General features: G+C 37.6%; 1 protein-coding gene across 1 annotated transcript in view; it reads right to left on the bottom strand.

Moving 5' to 3' along the window:
* Positions 1-1,352: 1,352 nt before the first annotated feature.
* MRPS35 (mitochondrial ribosomal protein S35) overlaps positions 1,353-20,872 on the bottom strand; it is a 56,709-nt gene continuing 37,189 nt past the window's right edge. Inside the window, exons 5-7 of the mRNA XM_006895092.1 lie at positions 17,116-17,225; positions 15,201-15,270; positions 1,353-1,622 (exon numbers count right to left, since the gene is read on the bottom strand). Coding sequence (XP_006895154.1) covers positions 1,353-1,622; positions 15,201-15,270; positions 17,116-17,225 — 450 coding nt within the window. The remainder of the gene's footprint in view (positions 1,623-15,200; positions 15,271-17,115; positions 17,226-20,872) is intronic.

The raw sequence follows: 20,872 nt of genomic DNA, 5'->3' as shown, positions 1-20,872 counted from the left end.
GTAGTTGCAGTCAACTCGACGGCACCTAACAATAACAACACACCTTCCAACAGAATGCAGCACAGCCCCTCTGTCCTGTAGTATACAGAGGGCTGTACTGTTGGGCTTTACAATCTATGGACCTTTGGACTTACTGACACCAATTCATCCTTGATTTTCATCAGCCTTTTCTGCAACTGTTTTGAAATTTCCTTTGGCTTTCTCTGTGCTGTTAAGAAAATTAATTCTCAAGATTCTTTTCAATTTGGTACTTTAAATTTTCTTTCAATTTAAAATATAATCACTTATTCACAACCTTGGAATACTAAGAATTGACTTAAGAGATATACTGGAAAATACAGAATTGACAGCAAAATGAAATGGCATGTTTCTTAAGGTGTTCTCATTTCCCCCAATTATTCTACATCCTTCTCAAACCCCAATTAAATCCAAGGTCTTTATAGCTTTTCTCTTGCTAAGTTTCTCTTTTTCAGCTGTAACTTGAGGCATCCAGAGGAAGAAATAAGGCTAATCTCAACTCTCAGTATTTTGTAAATTTGAGTTTATCAAAGAAAGTCCAGAAAATAAAATGCTAAAATGTGCAGCATCAACATAAAGTGACTCTAAAAATGAAGGATGGAAGAACCATAATAGGCTAGAAAGGCCCCCTGAGGCTCCACTTCTAACTAGAAATGGCAACTACAAACAACAGAATGAGGAGATCGCAACTATGTGAAAGAAAAGAGCAACAGCAGCAGGCCCCAGCACCATTCCTGGGCCTCTGCTTCCCAAATAAAACTCCCCCTCCTAAAAACAAACAAACAAACAAAAAACCCACCCTTTTTTTAATTCAAAAAGTTTTAAATAAACTAACCAGTAAATGTTAATTTATGGGGGAAAAGTAAAACTCAGGCTCAATGCCACTGAGTCAGAACGACTCTCCAGCAGGAGACTGCTAATCTTTCTCCCAAGTGGGGATTGGAACAGCCAGAGAGGTGTCACCTTTGGGTTACCAGCTCAACTCCCTACGAACTACGCCTCTAGAGCTTCCCAGATAAAGATGGTTACTCAAAACAATAAATGCTGATTTACAGGGAAAGAAAGAAAACAAGTGGAAAAATAGTAGTCATATATGTATATAAAATTTCCTACAGTAGATATAAAATCAAAATACTTTTGACAGACTTTCTGACTAGTCTAAAGGCCCAATAATATTTCTGAATAATTATTGCTACTGTCCCAAGAAAGAATGAAAAGGATGATAACTTCTTATAATAAACAAGTTATTTTTTTTCTAATACTTTTAATGTTATATCAAGCTAGGTTAGCACTTAAATACATATCACAAAAGAAATCATGCTGATTTTTCCACTTCATGACAAATTCAATAGTCTCTTCACTGATTCTTTATACTGAGAAATGGTATTTTCATCTTCCCCTTCGTTCTTAAGACAGACAACAGACTTTTTGTAATCTTCAACTTCTTTAGTACCAAGGAGCTCTTCTTTATTTACTTTCATATTTTTATCAGCAGCTTTAATTTGAAGAAGTGTCTCCAAGGCATTTTTTTCTGAAGAACTATTATTCCAAATATATTCCTCCATGTCTGCTTCAGTCTTATTTTTCTCCCATTCTTCAGTTTTCTGAAAGAAGAAACAAGGTCTGAATTAAGAGAAATATTATCACAAGAACAAAGTTGTTCTGGTTTTTAGTTAAACTGATTTTGGTGGTAGTGGTGGGAGATGTTTGCAAAACTGGAGCGCTGATGGCCAATAAGTCATATGTGCACTCTGATGCCTTTTCTGTATCCAGCACTGGTATCCATATGGATCAATAGCTTTGGGGCTGCATATTCTATCAAGTGACCACAGGGCTATCAAACTCTATTACCATTGTTGTGTCATCAAGTCAGAAGTGACTGATAGGTGACCCTCCAGTGGGTTTGTAAACTGTATGGAAGGAGACTGCCCATCTTTCTTTCACAGAGCAGCTGGTAGATTCAAACCTCCTGCCTGTGAGGTGACAGTGCAACACCTTATCACTAGGCCACCAGAGCTTCCTCAAGCTCCATTAGCACTCACTAACTCTACCCATAGAATTTATTCTTTATCTGCCTTCAAATGTCATTGTCTCCCAGGAAAAAGAAAAAATTCATTTTTCTTTTCATTTTGGCTTGTAATTCCTAGTTCTATCATTACTTCACATTTGAGGTTAAAAATAACAAGAGTTGCAAGATAACCATATTTACCATTCTGATAGGCCTACAGGGATGCAAGAGAAGACTACTATAAGAAAACTGAAAAATACAGAAGTGACTTTTAGTCATGACTTCACATATTCTAGGTTTTTTGCTGTTAAAATCTTTATTTCTTAGATCCATAATGGAATTTTTCTTTTGTTTTTTCTTATTGTTTTCCTTACATAAAATGATTACTATGTTATTTTAAAAAACAGTTAATGTATTTTAGTAATGTAATTCAGATTTATGATTTAAATAATTATGTAACATTCTGTTAAAAAAAAAAAACAACACAAAACAACATGGCTAATACGTAATTTGCTCCAGTTTAGAAAAGTGCAGAAGAATCCCAGTCACATTCTTTCCAGATGAACACATAACAATACTATGAGCTATAGGCTCAGAACATCTTTGACTAGTCTGAGTAACAAGTTTTATAGTGGTAAGTCTCTGAAGTAACACTTTTAAAGTATTAAAAGAGAAAAATATTTACAAAGTTGTAAAGAATAATTTTCTACCTTTAAAAGAACCCCTTGAAAGAAACTCTAGCTTAAAAAGCTGGAGCACCAAGGCTAAGTGTGCAATGAAAAGAAGGTAAACAAATCATGTCTCTAATGTGCCACCCTCCCATTGCCACTACAAGAGGTAAGGAAGAGACTTACAACATCCCAAAAGCACTGAAAGTTTGTCCCTCCAAGGAAAAGAAGACGCTGCATACATACACAGACATACACAGACATGCTCTAGAGACGTCACTGTTTCAGCAAATCCACAACTGAAGGAAGCACTTCAGGAGAGCTCTCCTCACTCCAGAGATGTCCCCACGGAGACAAAAATCCTCCTTCAAATCCTTCAAAACAGTTACGTTTCCTTCAAAAGAAACCTACAGAACGTCAGGTGTTTCCTCTGATCCCCAATGTCTGAGTCAAAAGTGGGGAAGCAGTACTCTCAGCTCCCCCCCTTTTGTTGGCTTCGTCTGAATTTCTGGCTAGGAACAATGCCTCGCTCTCTGGTCTATAAATACTGTTTCCAGCTGACATCAACTATGGAATTGATTTTGATTAACGGTAACTCTACAGGACATGGAAACTGTCTTAAAAGGTATTCACTATAAATCTTCAGAGAGGTAGAATGATCTCTCTTTCTGACTGAAATATGTATTTTCTGCAATATATGTGAGTGCTAACCACCAGGTTAGTAGCAAAGCATTTCACTTAACCATTGTGCCACAAGGACTGCTAATATAAAATCTATGAAAATCAACTTTGTCTCTTTATTTTATCTGGTTAGAAAGTTCTAAGCTTGGTGTGGAGAAGACAAAGGGAGCTGTGAAATAATTTCATTTGCTCCTCCACCAAAACTGTATTGATAAAAAAGCTTCTCTTACAGTCAAACTCTGGATTTGTACATTTGGAATAAAAGCTAGCAAATTACCCTAACACGACTTGTTTTTATGGTAATATGAGGGAAAAGGAATAAATGTCAACCTCTTTAACAAAACAAATACTTCACAGGTTCTATCTACTCTTGGAAATGTTTAAAATGCTTCAAGACAATATCCATTACTTCACAGTTCTACCATCCAGTGTTATTATCTTGTTTCTAACAATTAGAAGACAAGCAATTAAGAGACCGGTTTTTTGGAAAGGTCAGTATCTCTTAGATTTATCTGGATTTTCTTAAATTCTGGCCAGAGTTACATAGTTGCCTTGCTAAAGCAGAGAGTCTCTCTGAAATCTGAACCAGAGAGAAAATTTAGATTTTTATTTTACTGCTTTCTTTGGTACATTCCAAACCGTCAAGGTCACGCTTTCTGCTCTAAGTACTGGAGAAGAAGACTGACGTCTAAAGAGGCAGGTGCCTAGAAAGCAGTGGAGCCCAGAGGTTAAAAGGAGCCCTACCAGTGTCCTAGCCCTTGCTCTTGTCCACTCTGGAGATCTCGCCACGTCCTCACCCCTGTGCTTACACTGGCTTGAGTGAGTTTCTGTCACTTGCCACAAAGAAGGCTCATCTAATACAGGAGTGCTTAGGGGAAAGATAAGGATGGGAACAGCTTAGAGCTGTCAGCATAAAAATGATGATTTACGTCACTTGGAACAAGGTCCAGAGAGAAAAAGGACAGAATCTGTGAAACTTAAACCTTTTAGATTCAAACATACAGCAGACCTGTTTTTTTGTAGAACTATGGTACATGCCAACTGGACATTCTATAGCCAAAATGGCCCAGTCTTGATTACAAATATGAAGTATCTTTTCAAGAAGTCATACTTAAAAGTAACAATTCTGGAATATTTCAACATTTATGCTATTTTAAATTGCCCTTTTGGTTTACTTTCTTTCTAAAACCTTTTCTCTAATAACCTCAATGTCTTTAAGCAAAAAGTGTGATATTTATCTATATATGGGTTTCTTAAAAACATGGAGTTAATACGGAAGGGACAACAATCCAGAACAGATTTCTAACGAGTTCTATATACATATTCATCGTAAACATGGAAATTACTGAGAAGTAGAAGGACTAAAAATTTTTTTAATTCTATTGTTGTTGTTGTTGTTATGTGCCGTCGAGTCGTTTGCAACTCATAACGACCCTATGTACAACAGCCCTAAACCCTGCTCTATCCTGTGCCAATCGCACTGCCTGTGGCACACCCATCCCGATTACCCCAGTCTCTGAATCAATCCACCTCATAGAGGGTCTTCCCCTCCTGCGCTGTCCCTCCACCCTACCAAGCATGATGTCCCTCTCCAAGGACCTGTCTCTCCTTACAACATGTCCAAAGTATGTCAGACGAAGCCCCAAAATCCTTGACTCCAAGGAGTAGCCTGGTTTAACCCTCTCCAGGATGAATCTGTTTGTTTTCTTGGCAGTCCATGGTACATTCAATACTATTCTCCAGCACCACAGCTCAAAGGCATCAATTTCCTTCTATCCTACTTAGTCATTGTCCAACTCTCTGATGCATAACAAGTGATTGCAAAGACCATGGCCTGTATCAGGCGCACCTTAGTCTCCAGAGAAACACCGTTGCTCTTGATTACTTTAGAGAGGTCCCTAACAGCAGATTTTCCCATCGCAATACGTTTTTTTAATTTCCTCGCTGCTGGTGCCAAGAGTGTTGACCATGGAGCCGAGCAAACTGCAGCTGTGAACAATCTCAATCTCTTTACCATCCATCCTGATGCTGCCAATTGGTCCAGCGGTGAGAATCTTTGTCTTCTTGACATTGAGCCTCAATCCATATTGGAGGCTGTAGTTCTTGACCCTCTGCAGCAAGCGCTTCAGGTCCTCCTCAGTTTCGGCAAGCAGGTTGTGTCATCTGCATAAAGCAGATTGTTGATAGATCTTTCATCAATCCTGACCCCACATTTCTCCTCACAGAGCCCAGCCTCCCGGATAATCTGCTCTGCATACAGGTTGAAAAGGTATGGAGACAGGACATAACCCTGGTGTACACCCTTCCCAATTCTGAACCATGCAGTGTTACCCTGCTCTGTTCTGACAACTGCCTCTTGGTCCAAGTATAGGTTTCGTATTAGCACAATTAAATGTTCTGGGATTCCCATTCTTCTCAGAGTTTGCCAGAGTTTGTTATGATCCACGCAGTCAAATGCCTTTGCATAATCAATGAAACACAGATAGACATTCTTCTGGTATTCTCTGCTTTCAGCTAAGATCCATCTAACATCAGCTACAATATCCCTGGTACCACGACCCCTTCTAAACCCAGCCTGGACTTCTGGCAGTTCTCTGCTGATGTACTGTTCCATTCATTTTTGGATAATCTTCATTAGAATCTTGTTTGCATGTGAAATCAATGAGATTTTTCTGTAGTTTCCGCACTCAGCTGGGTCACCCTTCTTTGGAATGGGAACAAATATAGATCTCTTACAGTCAGCTGGTCAAGTTGTTGTTCTCCAGATTTCTTGGCACAACTTGGTGAGCACATCTAGGGCAGCATTTGTTAGCTGAAATATGTCAATTGGTATACCATGTATTCCTGGGGCCTTATGTTTTGCTATTTCCTTCAAAGCAGCTTGAACTTCTTCCTTCATCACCATAGGCTCTTGCTCAAATGTTATTTCATGAAATTCTTCTGTATCTGCCAATTCCTTTAGATACAGTGACTCAGTATATTCCTTCCATCTTCTTTTAATACCTCCTAGATCATTCAATATTCTGCCTAAAGCATCCTTGATAGAAAAATCAACCAATACCGGTGACACTTGGTGTAAACATTCTTCTAGGTCTATTCTTTAAACACTACTGTGATAAAGTTGTACTTATAATTTTGAACCATGACTTACGTAGTGCTGAAGGAGTCAGTCGTTTTAAGAATTTTTTTAAAGCCTAGTTAGAATGCTTTACTTTTTTTCAGAATGCTTTATTTTTAAAGTATTACCAACTACACAGTCTGTTGTTTTATGCCAAGTCAGAACAAACTCATAACTAACCCTCCAGTGGGTTTTCAGACTGTAAATCACACAGAAGGGGACTGTCCATCCTCCTGCAGAGTAACTGGTAGATTTGAACTGTGGGCCTTGGTATTACAGCACAATTTTTTACCACTAGGACACCAGAAATCCTATACTCAAATTGTCGAGGCAATTAAATATATCATTGTAAATGAAAATCCATCACGTTGACAAAGACTTCAACTAACTAATAAATTGCTATTTTAATAATTAAGTACTTATCATTTCATGATTTAATTTCCATGATATACACATGCACATGCACATACGCATATTTTCCCCCTTACCCTGAGCCAAGTCTACAACCTTATAAGTAATAACCTTCCATTCCACTTAATTCTGTTCTCTTTTCCACAGCTGTTTTAATTATTCACTCACTCGTTTATTCAATATTTAGATAACATTTATACAATATTTAGGTAACAACCACTATTGTGCCAGGTATTGGGTTCTTTTGGAACTTCCAATCTAGCGGAAGACTTGACTTAGATTAGGAGTCAAGTGAAGATTATGATTTCACAATAAAAAAATAAAATAGCACCTGTATACACACCATGAGGAAGGAAACAGCTCAGTGTATTTAAGAAGCTGAAGGAAGATCACTGTGCAGAAAATGGCAAGAGATGGGGCTGAAAAGCTATAAGACTACTTACTATGAACCAGGCACTGTTCTAAATGCCTTACATAAAGTAACCTGATTAACACTCACAACTTTACTCATGCCTTTGAACTGTGGTGTTAGAGAGGAGCACTGAGTATCTCATGGATTGCCAAAAGAACAATAAAGAACAAAGGTATGTCTAGGAGAAGGTGCAATCAGAGTGCTCTTAGGAGGCAATGATGGCAAAGTTTCATCTCATTTTTTTTCATACTTTGGGACTGTTGCTCAGAGAGGCTGTTCGTTGGAAAAGGACATCATGCCTGGAAAGGTGGAGGGTCAGTGAAAGAGGAGGTGCTCAACCAGGAAGACTGACACAGTGACTGCAGCAATGAGTTCAAGTGTCAGAGATTGTGAAGATGGCACAGGATAAAACGGAGTTCAGGTCTCTTGTTTGCACGGTCACTGAGTCATTCCTGGACACGATGACACCTAACAACGACAACCTTATGCAGTAATCAGATTGTTTATATGTTATATACAAAGAAATTAAGGCCTAAAGTAATTAAATACTTTGCCCCAGATCATTAGTTAGTGGCAGAACATGTCCTAAGGTATATAAACATAGATATGGTATAAGAATATCTAAAGATGAAAGAATGATTTAATTTGAACCTGTCATCTTTTTCCTCTCCTTGTAAGTACAAATTAAACACAAAAAACAACATTAGTTAATTACAGCAATGGCCAATAAGTTCTGATGTAACGCAAAGCATAAAAAGATTTCCGCCACTAAAAACACAAATTTGTCACCTCTTAGCATCTTATTTAAAATTCTGTTGCCTCGGATGTGAATCATAGTAATATTCCACTTTTCATGGTTATAAGTAAGCCTTTGTGCTGTAAGAGGAAATACAGTTAAACTATTAAAAATTTTAAAACCTGAATTTGAAAATAATTTTTTAAAAAAGAGCCAGAAGTCTATGTTTTAGGGGGAGGAGAGGGAAATTCATTCAGCTCCCAAAGTTAAATTCTGAACTGAGTATGCCAAGGAGTTCTATTCATTATACATATTTTTAAATTTACTGAGTGCTAATACAAGTAATGTCCAGCCTGTAATATATTTGAGTCACAACGTGCATCGTGTACAAGAGACTTGGAGTTTTTTTCTGTGCTTTTTTCCCTCTTTTTAGATCTTACTGTTACTAATGCACATGTATACATGTATCTGTGAGTTTATATGCAATGTTTCCAACTCCAAAAGACCTATGTTGGAAATTATTTACCATGAAGTAAATGGAACACAATTAGGTCAGGGAGTACCTGTATTCCAGACCCTGTATGTACTGTTGTTATTATGTACTATCAAGTCAGAAGCAACTTATAGCTGACCCTTCAGCATGTTTTCAAAGGCAGTAAATTATATGGGAGAAGATTACACATCTTTCTCCCATGAAGTGGCTGGTGTATTCGAGCTGCCTGCCTTTGGGCTGGCAACACAACTCCTTACTACTAAGTCACCAGAGCTCCCTAGGACAGCACTAGATCAAGGAAAAACAAAGATGAAGGAAATAAACATACACTTCTTGCTCAAGGTGAACTTTTACTCTAATGGGATTGTATTTGTTGTTGTTGTTGTGTACCATCAAGTCAGAACCAACCCACAGCTGACCCTCTTCTGGGTTTTCAGAGGCAGTTAATCACATGGGAGGAGACTGCCCATCCTTCTCCCACGGAGCGGCTGCCTTGAACCACGTGCCTTTTGGGATTGCAGCGCAGCTTCTTGCCAGTAAGCCATATCAAAATTCATTATCATCAAAGTCAGAATGGACTCACAGCTGACCTCCAGAGGGTTTTCAGAAGTTATAAATCTCCCAAGAGAAGATTGCCTATTTTTCTCCTGAGGAGCAGCTGGTGGGTTCAAACCACTGACATCTGGGTTGGCAGTGTAATTCCCTACCAACCAGGCCACCAGAGCTCACAATTAAATATAAAATACTAAGGGAGGAGAAAGGATGAGTAAGAAACATCTAAGAAAGATTAAAACTGAAGTATGCGAGAAGGTTTATATGACATTATGAGACCGATCGATTTCAAAAGAGGGTTCTAAGTAAAGCAAAGCATATGTAATATGACAAAGCACAGTAAATTCATTATAGCTGAGGTACAGAGTACAGACCTATCTTTGCTAGATAGCTGTCACTGAGGTGACAAATGGTTGTGAATGATGTGCTTGCTAGGAGTTTAGATTTTAACCTGGGTAATGAGGAATCACTGAAAGATTCTATGAAGAAAGAGGACATAGATTTGTTATTAGAAAAATTACTCTTAACAGCAAATGAGACAGAGAATTAGATGGTATAATAGTTATTCAGGTAAAAAATTATGAAGACTTACTCAAACAGGGAGTTCAGTGCTAGGGATAAGAGGGAGAGTTTAAATGGATATTTAAAGGCAAAACTAGAAAAGCCCTGAAGAATTGGTTATCATGGAAAAGGAAGAGAGGAGAAAATAGTCTATATCTCAGGTGCACGATGTAAGCCACCAAGTGGAAAAGAACAGGAACGTAAGGATCTACAATGGTCACCTACTGCCTGTGTATCAATTCTAAATGTCCATGGATGGATGATAAGACAAAATCCTTCATATTGTGCCCCTCTCGTTCTCATTTCCACTTCAGTCTTAACTTTGGCCCTAGACAGACATATATAAAAACTGTCTTAAGAGGTGTACCAGCCTCCAAATAAGTATGCCTATCCAGTCAGAGATCAGCATCAGAATCACCCACAGTCACTTAAAGCTCCACACATGTGCACTTCAGCAGCTCAGTCAGTAAAGCCCAGGCATCTCTAAGTGTGAAAAGCTCCCCAGATCAGTCTGATGTGACCCTGAGGGGGAAAGAGGATATGGGGTGGGTAAATTAACAGTAAATAGTTAAAGTTGAGATGCATAAGTTCCAGGATTGATTTAATTTCTATTTCATAATACTTGATGATGGAATTCAAAATTGAATTAAACTAAATAATATGGTACCTGGGAAAGAATAAGAACCTTTGATCTGCAGTTCAATCTGACTTCCACTAAAAATTCTGTGGCCTTGAGCAAGTACTTGCCTTCTCTTTTAAGCCTTCATTTCTCCACACATAAAATGAAGAACTTGTAATAATTCTTTTTATGCCAGGTCTTCATAGCATCTATAAAGTTTGCACTAATTTAAAAGTGCATAAATGTGCATGTCACAATAAATGCACACGTGTAACATATACATGTATCTGAATGTATACGTAGACATAGTTTGGGGACTTAACAGCTTAAAAATAATCATCTAAAGTGGGGGAGAAGGTCTTTATATGCTTGGAACAAGAGTCCAGGAACAAGAGGAAAATGCACAATATGTGGCTACCTGCCTCCATGTGCATCTCTGCCATTAAACTAGAAGATCCACATGCTGCATGGCCACCATACAGTGTTTTTATTGAAGATTCTACAGAAGATTCTAGAGTAGAATCTTTGATCAAAACAGAGGAAATACAGATTGATTTGTAAATTTTATGGACCCCAGATTTCCCCAAGTCATAAAAGTAGAATGAATCCCTATGCATATTGCCATTTAAACCAAATATATTTCCTTAACTCTTCTTAAAAACAAAACAATAGCCATTGCCTTCAAGTTCATTCTGATTCATCATGACCTTGCATTGCGTTTCTGAGGCTGTAAATCTTTACAAGAGGAAACCAACCAACTTTCTCTCAAAGAGATCTGAACCACTGACCTTGTGGTTAGCAGCCTGACACATTAGCATAATTAGGGGGGAAGTCTTCCTTGAACATTACATGCTTTTAAAATCTGTATGGAATCAAATCAAATTGACAAAAGAGGAGCTCTGGTGGCCTAGCGGCAAGAAGCTGCACTGCAATCCCAGAGGTACACGGTTCAAATCCACTAGATGCTCTGCTGGAGAAGGAAGGGCAATCTCCTCCTGTACCAGTCAGATCTGATTTGACAGTACACACACACACACCCACACACACAAAAAATAATAATAAATTGACAACAGCAATGCAATTAGACAGGAAACTTAGAGGGCAAGGAGCTAACAAAGGAGGAACAACTCAGAAAAGGAAAGGTAAAAATAACTGCACAACTAAAAGAATACAATCACTATTACAAAACTGTGGAGAAACTGTTGAACTGGCATATGTTTTACTGTGTACAGTCTCAACAACCAAAATAAAATTCTATTTTAAAAACTAAAATAAAGCAATGAATTCAAAAGGGATGCTCTAAATATTAAATAACAGGTGGTGACACCAACTTCAAGTATGAATTCCATGCTAGTGAAAGAACAGAAATAAAGAATAAAAATAAAAGGATTTTTATTCAGTAAAAATTCTGTTTCAGCACTCCTGCAAAATACCACAGCTCATCTGCATACTCTTTAAAAAAATTTCTTAGCTGATGATATTTCTTTAGACGAGATCAAAAGCCAAGTCTAATATAGAAATTATTTAATGGTATCTGTTCAGGACAGTAGTTCATGGCAACTTATTCTGGCATCAAAGTAATGAATAGTCAAGATCAAAGGCACGGCTTCTTGAATGAATTCAGCATACAAGTTTGTTTGGATTCCACATCATGGATCCATAGCAAAAATTCAACAAGTCAACTTACAGTGCATTTATTTATGCTTGTCATTTCCTTTGGGGCAAATTCATTTTACAGGCTGCTGGCAAAACAAGGGACTCAAAACTGGTTGGCTTTTATTATTTGGTATTAACTCGCTGAGAGGCAGTTATAGAGCTACAGTTAATTCAGGTATATTGCTGGTTCAAAAGAGAATTTAATTACCTAAGCCAAAGGCATTTCTAAAATCAACTGGCAGGAAAGAAAGATTAACTAGTATTATAATATTGCTATTAAAGCAAGGAACAAGAAAATACAGCTACATATGACAATGAGAAATATCAAAAGAAAAGCTACCAGCTCTTCTCTGTTCTTTATTCACCTTGCAACAAAGTTTTCTTTTCTTTCACTTTGCAATTATCTTGTTTGTGTTACATCTATTTTACTATAGTTGTTTACTAAATGCTGAGTGGTTTCCAGATTAGCTATATATATTCAAAGATTGTCATATTTTAGGTCTAAAAGGAGCTTCCAAAAACCAATTCAACTAAAATGACATTTTACTATGCTCTCACTAAAAGCACAGATATAAAGACTAAGCAAAGGTATTTGACTGTGTAGATCATAACAAACTGTGGCTGACTCTGAGAAGAATGGGAATCCCAGAACACTTGATCGTTATAATGCGAAACTTATACTTGGACCAGGAGGCAGTTGTCAGAACAGAGCAAGGGAACACTGCATGGTTCAAAATTGGGAAGGGCGTATGCCAGGGATGCATCCTATCTCCATACCTCTTCAACCTATATGCAGAACAGATTATCCGGGAGGCTGGGCTCTATGAGGAGAAATGTGGGGTCAGGATTGGTGGAGATTTATCAACAATCTGCATTATGCGGATGACACAACCCTGCTTGCTGAAACTGAGGAGGACCTGAAGCACCTGCTGCAGAGTGTCAAGGACTGCAGCCTGCAATATGGATTGAGGCTCAATGTCAAGAAGACAAAGATTCTCACCACTGGACCAATCGGCAGCATCAGGATGGATGGTGAAGAGATTGAGATTGCACACAGCTTTAGTTTGCTTGGCTCCATAGTCAACAGTCTTGGCATCAGCAGCCAGGAAATTAAAAGGTGCATTGCCATGGGAAAGTCTGCTGTTAGGGACCTCTCCAAAGTGCTAAAGAGCAGTGGTGTCTCTCTGGAGACTAAGGTGCGTCTGATACAGGCCATGGTCTTCGCAATCACCTGTTATGCATCAGAGAATTGGACAATGACCAAGGAGGATAGAAGGAGAACTGAGGCCTTTGAGCTGTGGTGCTGGAGAAGAGTACTGAGAATACCATGGACTGCTAGGAAAACAAATAGATTTGTCCTGGAGAGGGTTAAACCGGGTGGCTCCTTGGAGGCAAGGATTCTGAGGCTCCGTCTAACTTACTTCGGACATGTAGTGAGGAGAGACCGGTCCTTGGAGAGGGACATCATGCTTGGGAGGGTGGAGGGACGGCGCAGGAGAGGAAGGCCCTCTATGAGGTGGATTGATTCAGTGACTGGGATAATTGGGATGGGAGTGTCAGAGACAGTGTGATTGGCACAGGACAGAGCGGAGTTTTGGGCTGTTGTACATAGGGTCGCTATGAGTTGCAGGCGACTCGACGGCACATAACAACAACAACTCACTAAAAGACCAAGAGATGCAGCATTTTCTACCTATCAGTCCATTTTTGGATGCCTGTTAAAGAATTTCTATTCATTGAACTGATATCTCTTACTATTGCTTCCAATTTTTGTACTTAAGTGTCATTTTTTAAAAAAACAACACAACTCTAATTCCTTTCACGTTTAGCCCTTTGAACAGAGAGATAGTACCATTCCTCCAAATATTCCTGGTATTTATCGGATGTATAGAAAGAAATATATAATTAGTATGAATATATCAGGAAGTGTGAGGATGGCACAGGATAGAGTAGGGTTCGGATCTTTATTCATAGAGTCACTATGAGTTGTACTCAACTCGACAGCACCTAACAACAAACAGACGTCCACTGCCTATGCTGAGAACGCTAGTCACCAAGTAAATAAATCTGTGTACACATTTATTTTTAAGTTTTCAAAAGAATTTTTTCAACTTTGTTACTAAACATATTAGTTACCAACTTTAGGAGAGCTGATACTCAAGCACAGCAAAATTTTTTATAAATGTGTGTGCTTCTACTAAAATTCAGTAAGCTCAGTCAGACAGAGGCCTATTTTTAATAATATTTAAGCAATTAATTGCCCTAATGTGCAAGAGACAGTGACTGTAACAATGGGTTCGAGCATGTCTCAGACTGTGGGGATGGTGTAGGATAGGGCAAGGGTAAATCTGTTGTGCAAAAAACTGCTGTGAGTCATAGAGAGAGCTCTGTGGGCCTGGTGGATAGAAAGTTATGCTACCAAGCAAAAGGTGGGTGATATTAATCTGTGGCACTCAGGCCTGGTTTTAATTGTTTTTGGCCAAGCATTCTTCTAAGGGGTATAGCACTGGTCAGTCCATTTGCTGTACAGAGGTAACTCATGGTTGCTATGATGCTAAACACTGGGACACTGATGTGTCAAACGTGATAACAGTTACCCATGGTGGACAGTTTGGCAGAGCTCCCTGATTAGAATAGGCTTAGAAGCAGTAAAGGCATTCACTTCGAAAATAGCTTGCCTCCTGAAACTCTATGAACTTAGAGAAACGATGAAAGTTATACAAGTTTTCAGGTCTTCTGTTCACAGGGTCGTTATGAGTCATCTACAACTTGACGGCACTTAACAACATGTGAAAGTCACGTCAAAGACTAGGTGTTAACTAAAATTTAAAAATAAACCTTTAAAAACCTTTCCACAAAGTTTCTTGGGCTTTATTTTGCAGACTATTTAGAAAACAGGATGAACTTTAAACTTGCAATTTATACTGAAATGATTACTGTTCCACAAACTTGACAACTTCCAACTAAAATCAACAACAACAACAAAAAAAATCAAGTTCAAAACGGAATTATCTAACCAAAGTTAAAAAAACTCTGAATTTTAAAGATATCTTAGTTACCTTATTTTTGTACGTTTCTGAGATGGCATACTTTATGTAGCTCAAGATCCTGAGTATGGTCATCTCAAGATGTTACGTATGACATTACATACATGTTTAGCTTATGCAGCAGTTGCTAAAACACTCCGCTGAGTACCCATCTCATAAATTGTTATAAAAAGTTAACATCAATGATTAAATTATTAAACATTCATACAAAATCACTTACCCAAGATTCATGGTACAAAACTGTTAGTAGATACACTGCATAATCATAATTCTGTCTCTTTAAAGGGCACCTTCAAAAGAGAGAAAGGAAGTCAAAATTCAAAACACAAAGTATATAGAATAATATACCATGTACTAAACTTAGAGAATAACTTTTAAAGGGATATTCCTGCCTTTCATTATGTGAATTTAAACTACAACTCCATAAACATACTAAGAAAGTCACTACTTGAGGATACTGAACACTGGTATTATTTTCAACTCCAGTTCCATTTTATAATGCTATACTGCTGCTATTATATTTAAAGTGAAAGTAATAATATAATACTGCATAAAGCTTCTACATACATATGGCAAAGCAAAATAAACTTTTAGAGTAACATAGAAAATAACAATTTTCATATAAGTACAGAAATAAAGCAATCATGTGTCAAGCAGCTTTAATAATATTCTGGCACTATACTAAAGCTTTTAATAATACTCTACTCTTAAAAAATGTTACCATAAAATAACAATTCACCTGTACATGCCAAAAACAGAGAGGATTTGAAATGAAAATACTCTCTATTTTTTAAGTTGTATAACTAATATTACCAGTAATTTTTCTCAACATGTTGTTGTTGTTGTTATGTGCCGGTGAGTCGTTTGAGACTCATAGCGACCCTATGTACAACAGCACTAAACCCTGCTCTATCCTGTGCCAACTGCACTGCCCCTGACACACCCATCCCGAGTACCCCAGTCACTGAATCAATCCACCTCATAGAGGGCCTTCCCCTCCTGCGCCATCCCTCCACTCTCCCAAGCACGATGTCCCTCTCCAAGGACCTGTCTCTCCTTACAACATGTCCAAAGTATGTCAGATGAAGCTCAACACAGTAAAAGAAAATATTACTAACATATTTCAAATCCATTTCTCTTCTGTAATAAATGAAATCATGGTTTTTAACGTCGTTGTGCTTGGATATTTCTATATATGTGTCATGTTACTTCTTCTCACTAAAATCATGATAAAATATCATTTAGATTGATACTTCCAAATGCTTTGAAAGCAGAAAGGGAAGGTAAAAAGGAGACAAAGATCACTCACACTTGCCCCTTTCTCCAAAAACAAGTCTTTCTGTTGTGATATAACTTAGAAATCAAGTACAATTCCAGAAATAAAATAACTATTTCGTAAAAATACACCACAAGCTTGCTTTGCCTCAACTGCAAAGCGACTTAATTTGCCATATTTATAAGATAAACTTAACATTGCTTTTAAAAACTTCTACTTTAGTTCTGAAAACTATGCTTATTTACAAAAGAACTTCAACAAAATTCAATTTCCATATATGTAACTAAATAATTTTAGTTCTGAGCTATGTCTATAAATTTTTACTGTTATTTCCACATATATAACTAAATAATTTTAATTCTTAACTATGTCTATGGATTTTTACTTGCTAAAAAGTATCTAAGCGTTATTCACTAGCAAATCATACTTACATCCTTCATCAGCTTTAGATATACTAAATTCAAGACTAAAAATAACAAGAACTTAATCTGATAAGCTTCTCCATGCACATCAAGATCATAGCACCAGCAGGTTAACGTGAGGATATTTAAAATTATGAATTATTTATTTCTTTTTAATTTGGTGTGCTGTCGAACTGGATCCAACTGGCACAGGAGGAGTTTTCTCCTCTTTCTCCAGCGGAGCATCTAGTGAATTCGAACCGCACACCTTTGGGATTGCAGTGCAGCTTCTTAAAACTAGGCCACCAGAGCTCCAAAATTTTGAATTACTGATTACATGACTTCTCTGAATTAATGTGCTTCGTAAAGAGAGACTACCCTCTCTTTCAATGCAGTTTCTTTACAAAAGATCTGTCAGGGTCTAGAGGACAGCACAGCCACACATGCGATCAATCTACCTCTCTGTTTTGATGGTAAGCACATCTGTAGTCTTGCAGTATCGCTCTCCCGCGAGTTTAATAAGCTTCTTCTTTGCATGATCATCTAAATTCAGACTGGAAAGTTTAACCTTAAAAAAAAAGAAAAGACATTTTAAAAAACTACACTGATATATTTGCTTAGTAAAAATGATAATATTATTTATACTAACAAGGAGTCCAGTAAAAGGGGACTTTTAAAAAACAAAATTCTAAAACAAGTTTAAAAATGTACGGCGTAGAGATGTTAGGTGTTCCAGCTTTTTATGTAACAAGTGGACCAAGAAAAAAAGAGTAGCAAAACTAGTCTTACTGTAATAACTGTTTTAAAAGTCATGTTCACATACTTCAATGTTAAAAAAATACATGTTTATGCCACAAGCTCATAAATATTTTTAAAATAGCCATGTGGAGCACTCACGCCACCTGCTAGCACTACAAGGCACTGCAAAAAAAAAAAAAGTGCTGGCTTTATCCTGAACTAATAATACTCTGCTTAGAGGTTCGGTGGCTTCTGGCTGTCATTCCTTTTCCAAAACTTGAAAAAATTCTCGAACTTTTTTTTTGTTACTATATATTCAATGAATCAGTACTATAAAATTACCATTGTTTTTGTTTTTATGTGCCGTTGGGTTGCTTGCAACTCATAGGACCATATGTACAACAGCTCTGAACTCTGCTCTATCCTGAGTCAATCATATTGTCTCGGACACACCTACCCCCACTACCCCAGTCAGAGTGAATTTATCTCTTCGAGGGTATTCCTGCCTTGAGCTGTCCCTCTACCCTCCCAAGCATGATGTCCCTCTTCAAGGACTGGTCCTTCCATGCCCAAAGTATGTCAAAGTCTCAGAATCCTTGCCTCCAAAGAGGAGCCTGATTTCACGCTCTCCAGGATGAACCTGTTTGTTCTCCTGGTGGTCCAAGGTATATTCAATACTCTTCTCCAGCACCACAGCTCAAAGGCATCAATTCTCCTTCTATCAGCCCCTAGCTATTGTGCAGCTTTCTGATACAGAGCAAGTAACTACAAAGACCATCACCTGGATTAGGTATACATTAGTCTCTAGACTGGCATTATTGTTCTTCAGCACTCTAAGGAGTTTCCAATGCAATCAGTCTTTTGATTTTCTGGCTTCTGGTACCAAAAGTGTTATGGAGCCAAACAAACTGAAGCTGTTAACAATCTCAATCGCTTCACCATCTATCATGATGCTGCCAATCAGTCCAGTGGTGAAAATCTTTGTTTTCTTGATATTGATTTCAATACATATTGAAGGCTGCAGTCCTTGACCTTCTGCAGCAAGCACTTTAGGTCCTCCTCAGTTTCAGCAAGCAGGGCTGTGTAATCTGCATAACGCAGATTGTTGATCAGTCTTTCTCCAATCCTGATGCCACATTCCTCCTCAAAAAGCCAGCCTTCCGAATAATCTATTCTGCATATAAATTGAAAAAGTATGGAGATAGGACACATCCCTGGCATGTGCCTTTCCCAATTTTGAAAAATGCAGTGTTCTTGTTCTGTTCGGATGACTGCCTCCTGGTCAAAGTATAGGTTTTGCATTAGCATGATCAAGTGTGCTGGGATTCCCATTCTTCTCAGAGTCAGCCAGTTTGTTGTGATCCACACAGTCAAACACCTTTGCATAGTCAATGAAATAGACATTCTTTCGGTACTCCCTGCTTTCGGCCAATATTTATTTAGAATTGGCTACAATATCCCTAGTATCACGAACCCTTCTAAACCCAGCCTGCACTTCAGGCAATTCTCTGCTGATGTGCTGTTCCAGTTAATTTTGGATAATCTTCAGCAAAATCTTACTTGTATATGATATTAATGCTATTGTTCGATAATTTCCGCACTCTGCTGGATCACCTCTCTTTGGGATGGGAACAAATATGAATCTCTTCAGTCAGTTGGCCAGGTGGTTGTCCTCCAGATTTTTTGACACAACTTGGTGAGCACATTCAGGGCAGTGTCCGTTTATTGAAATTATGTCAACTGGCATGCCGTCAATTCCTGGGGCCCTGTTTGTTTGCCAATTCCTTCAGAGCAGCCTGAACTTTTTATTTCCTCACCACAGGCTCTTGCTCATACGTTGTTTCATGAAATCCTTCTGTGTCAACCAATTCCTTTTGGTAATGACTGACTCTGTATATTCTTCCATCTTCTTTTAATGGTTTCTGGATCATTTCCACTTTCTTATAATAGTATTTTTGTTCGTTTGTTTGTTTTCTTTTATATTCCTGGTTAGGTTTATTCCTAGGTATTTTATAATTCTGAACATAACTGTAAATAATACCATGTGTTTTTTGTTTTTTAAATTTTATTTTTGGAATTTTCTTTGTTAGTGGAAAGGAATCCGACTGACTTTTGTGTGTTGATTCTGTACTTTGCAACACTGCTAAACTCTTCTTCTCAATCCAGCAGCTTTCTTGTGAAATCTTTAGGATTTTCTATGAATAGTTTCATGTTCTCTGAAAACAGAGATGGTTCTCAATTTGGATGCTTTTATTTTCTCTCTCTTGCCTGATTAGTCTGGCTAGAACTTCCAGGACAATTTGAATAAAAGTAGTAATGATGCACATCTTTGTCTCACATCTGTTTTCATGGAGAAGTTTCTGTGTCTGTGTTGAGCATTAGCTATTGATTGTACATAGATAGGCCTTTATTTACAGAGAAGAATTTCTTATTTCCATTTGCTGAGAGTTTTTATCTGGAAAAGGTGTCTTTTAACAAATAACCTTTCTACATCAATAGAGATGATCATATGGTTCTTTTCCTTTGTTGATATATTTTTGATAATCAAAAATAGATCAGAATTAAAGGCTACTTGTATTTTGTTTAGGATTTTAGAGGTACCTTCTTCTCTATAATCTAATTTATTCTTAATAACTGTTGTTGTTGTATAGAGTAAGCTGGAATTGTCCCATAGCTCTTCCTCGGACAGTTTTTCAGAGGTAGTTAATTGTATGGGAAGAGACTGTCTTTCTCTCACAGAGTAGGTGGTGGATTAGAACTGTGTACCTTTGTGCTGGCAGTACAATCCCTTACTGAGTCGGTGAAGATGGCACAGGATAACAGGGGTTCAGGTCTGTTGTTCATAGTGTCTCTGTGAGTTGTACTCAATTAGATGGCACTGGACAACATTCCTAATAAAAATCTTATGAATCAAGTGTCCCTTTCTATTTTACAAAATGAAGAAACTGAGTTTTGGGGAGATAAAAAGTCATACAGCTGATATGTAGCAAATCAAGGAATAAGTCCAACTGTTACACATGATACTAGAGCTCTGACTATACCATATTTGAACATATATAAAATATTTTACAAATTTGCATGTTTCATTTCATGTAGTTCTTTTTATGTTAAAATGTGGGCATTTGAAGATATACACACACAAACACTACAACCTCTTAACATTTATTTCTATCTGCAGACAACATGAAAATATTCATAAAAAATCCTGAAGATTCCATAAGAAAGCTCCTGGATCAAGAAGGAAGTTCAGCAGTGTTGCAAAATACAATATTAATTAATAAAAGTCAGTTGGATTCCTTTCCACTAACAAAGAAAATTACAGAAATAAAATTTTAAAAAACCAAACACACAGTATCATTTACAATTATGTTAAAAATGATATTTAATGCAATCCCAATACAAATACCAATCCCATTCTTCAACGAGATGGAAAAGGCAATCTCCAATTTCGTATGGAATGGAAAAAAGCCCCGAATA

This window comes from Elephantulus edwardii, unplaced genomic scaffold (assembly GCF_000299155.1).
Source record: "Elephantulus edwardii isolate Elephantulus edwardi_28Jun2011 unplaced genomic scaffold, EleEdw1.0 scaffold00157, whole genome shotgun sequence".
Classification (NCBI taxonomy): domain Eukaryota; kingdom Metazoa; phylum Chordata; class Mammalia; order Macroscelidea; family Macroscelididae; genus Elephantulus; species Elephantulus edwardii.
Note: the sequence above shows the minus strand (reverse complement) of the source record. Positions and strands in the feature narration are given on the sequence as shown.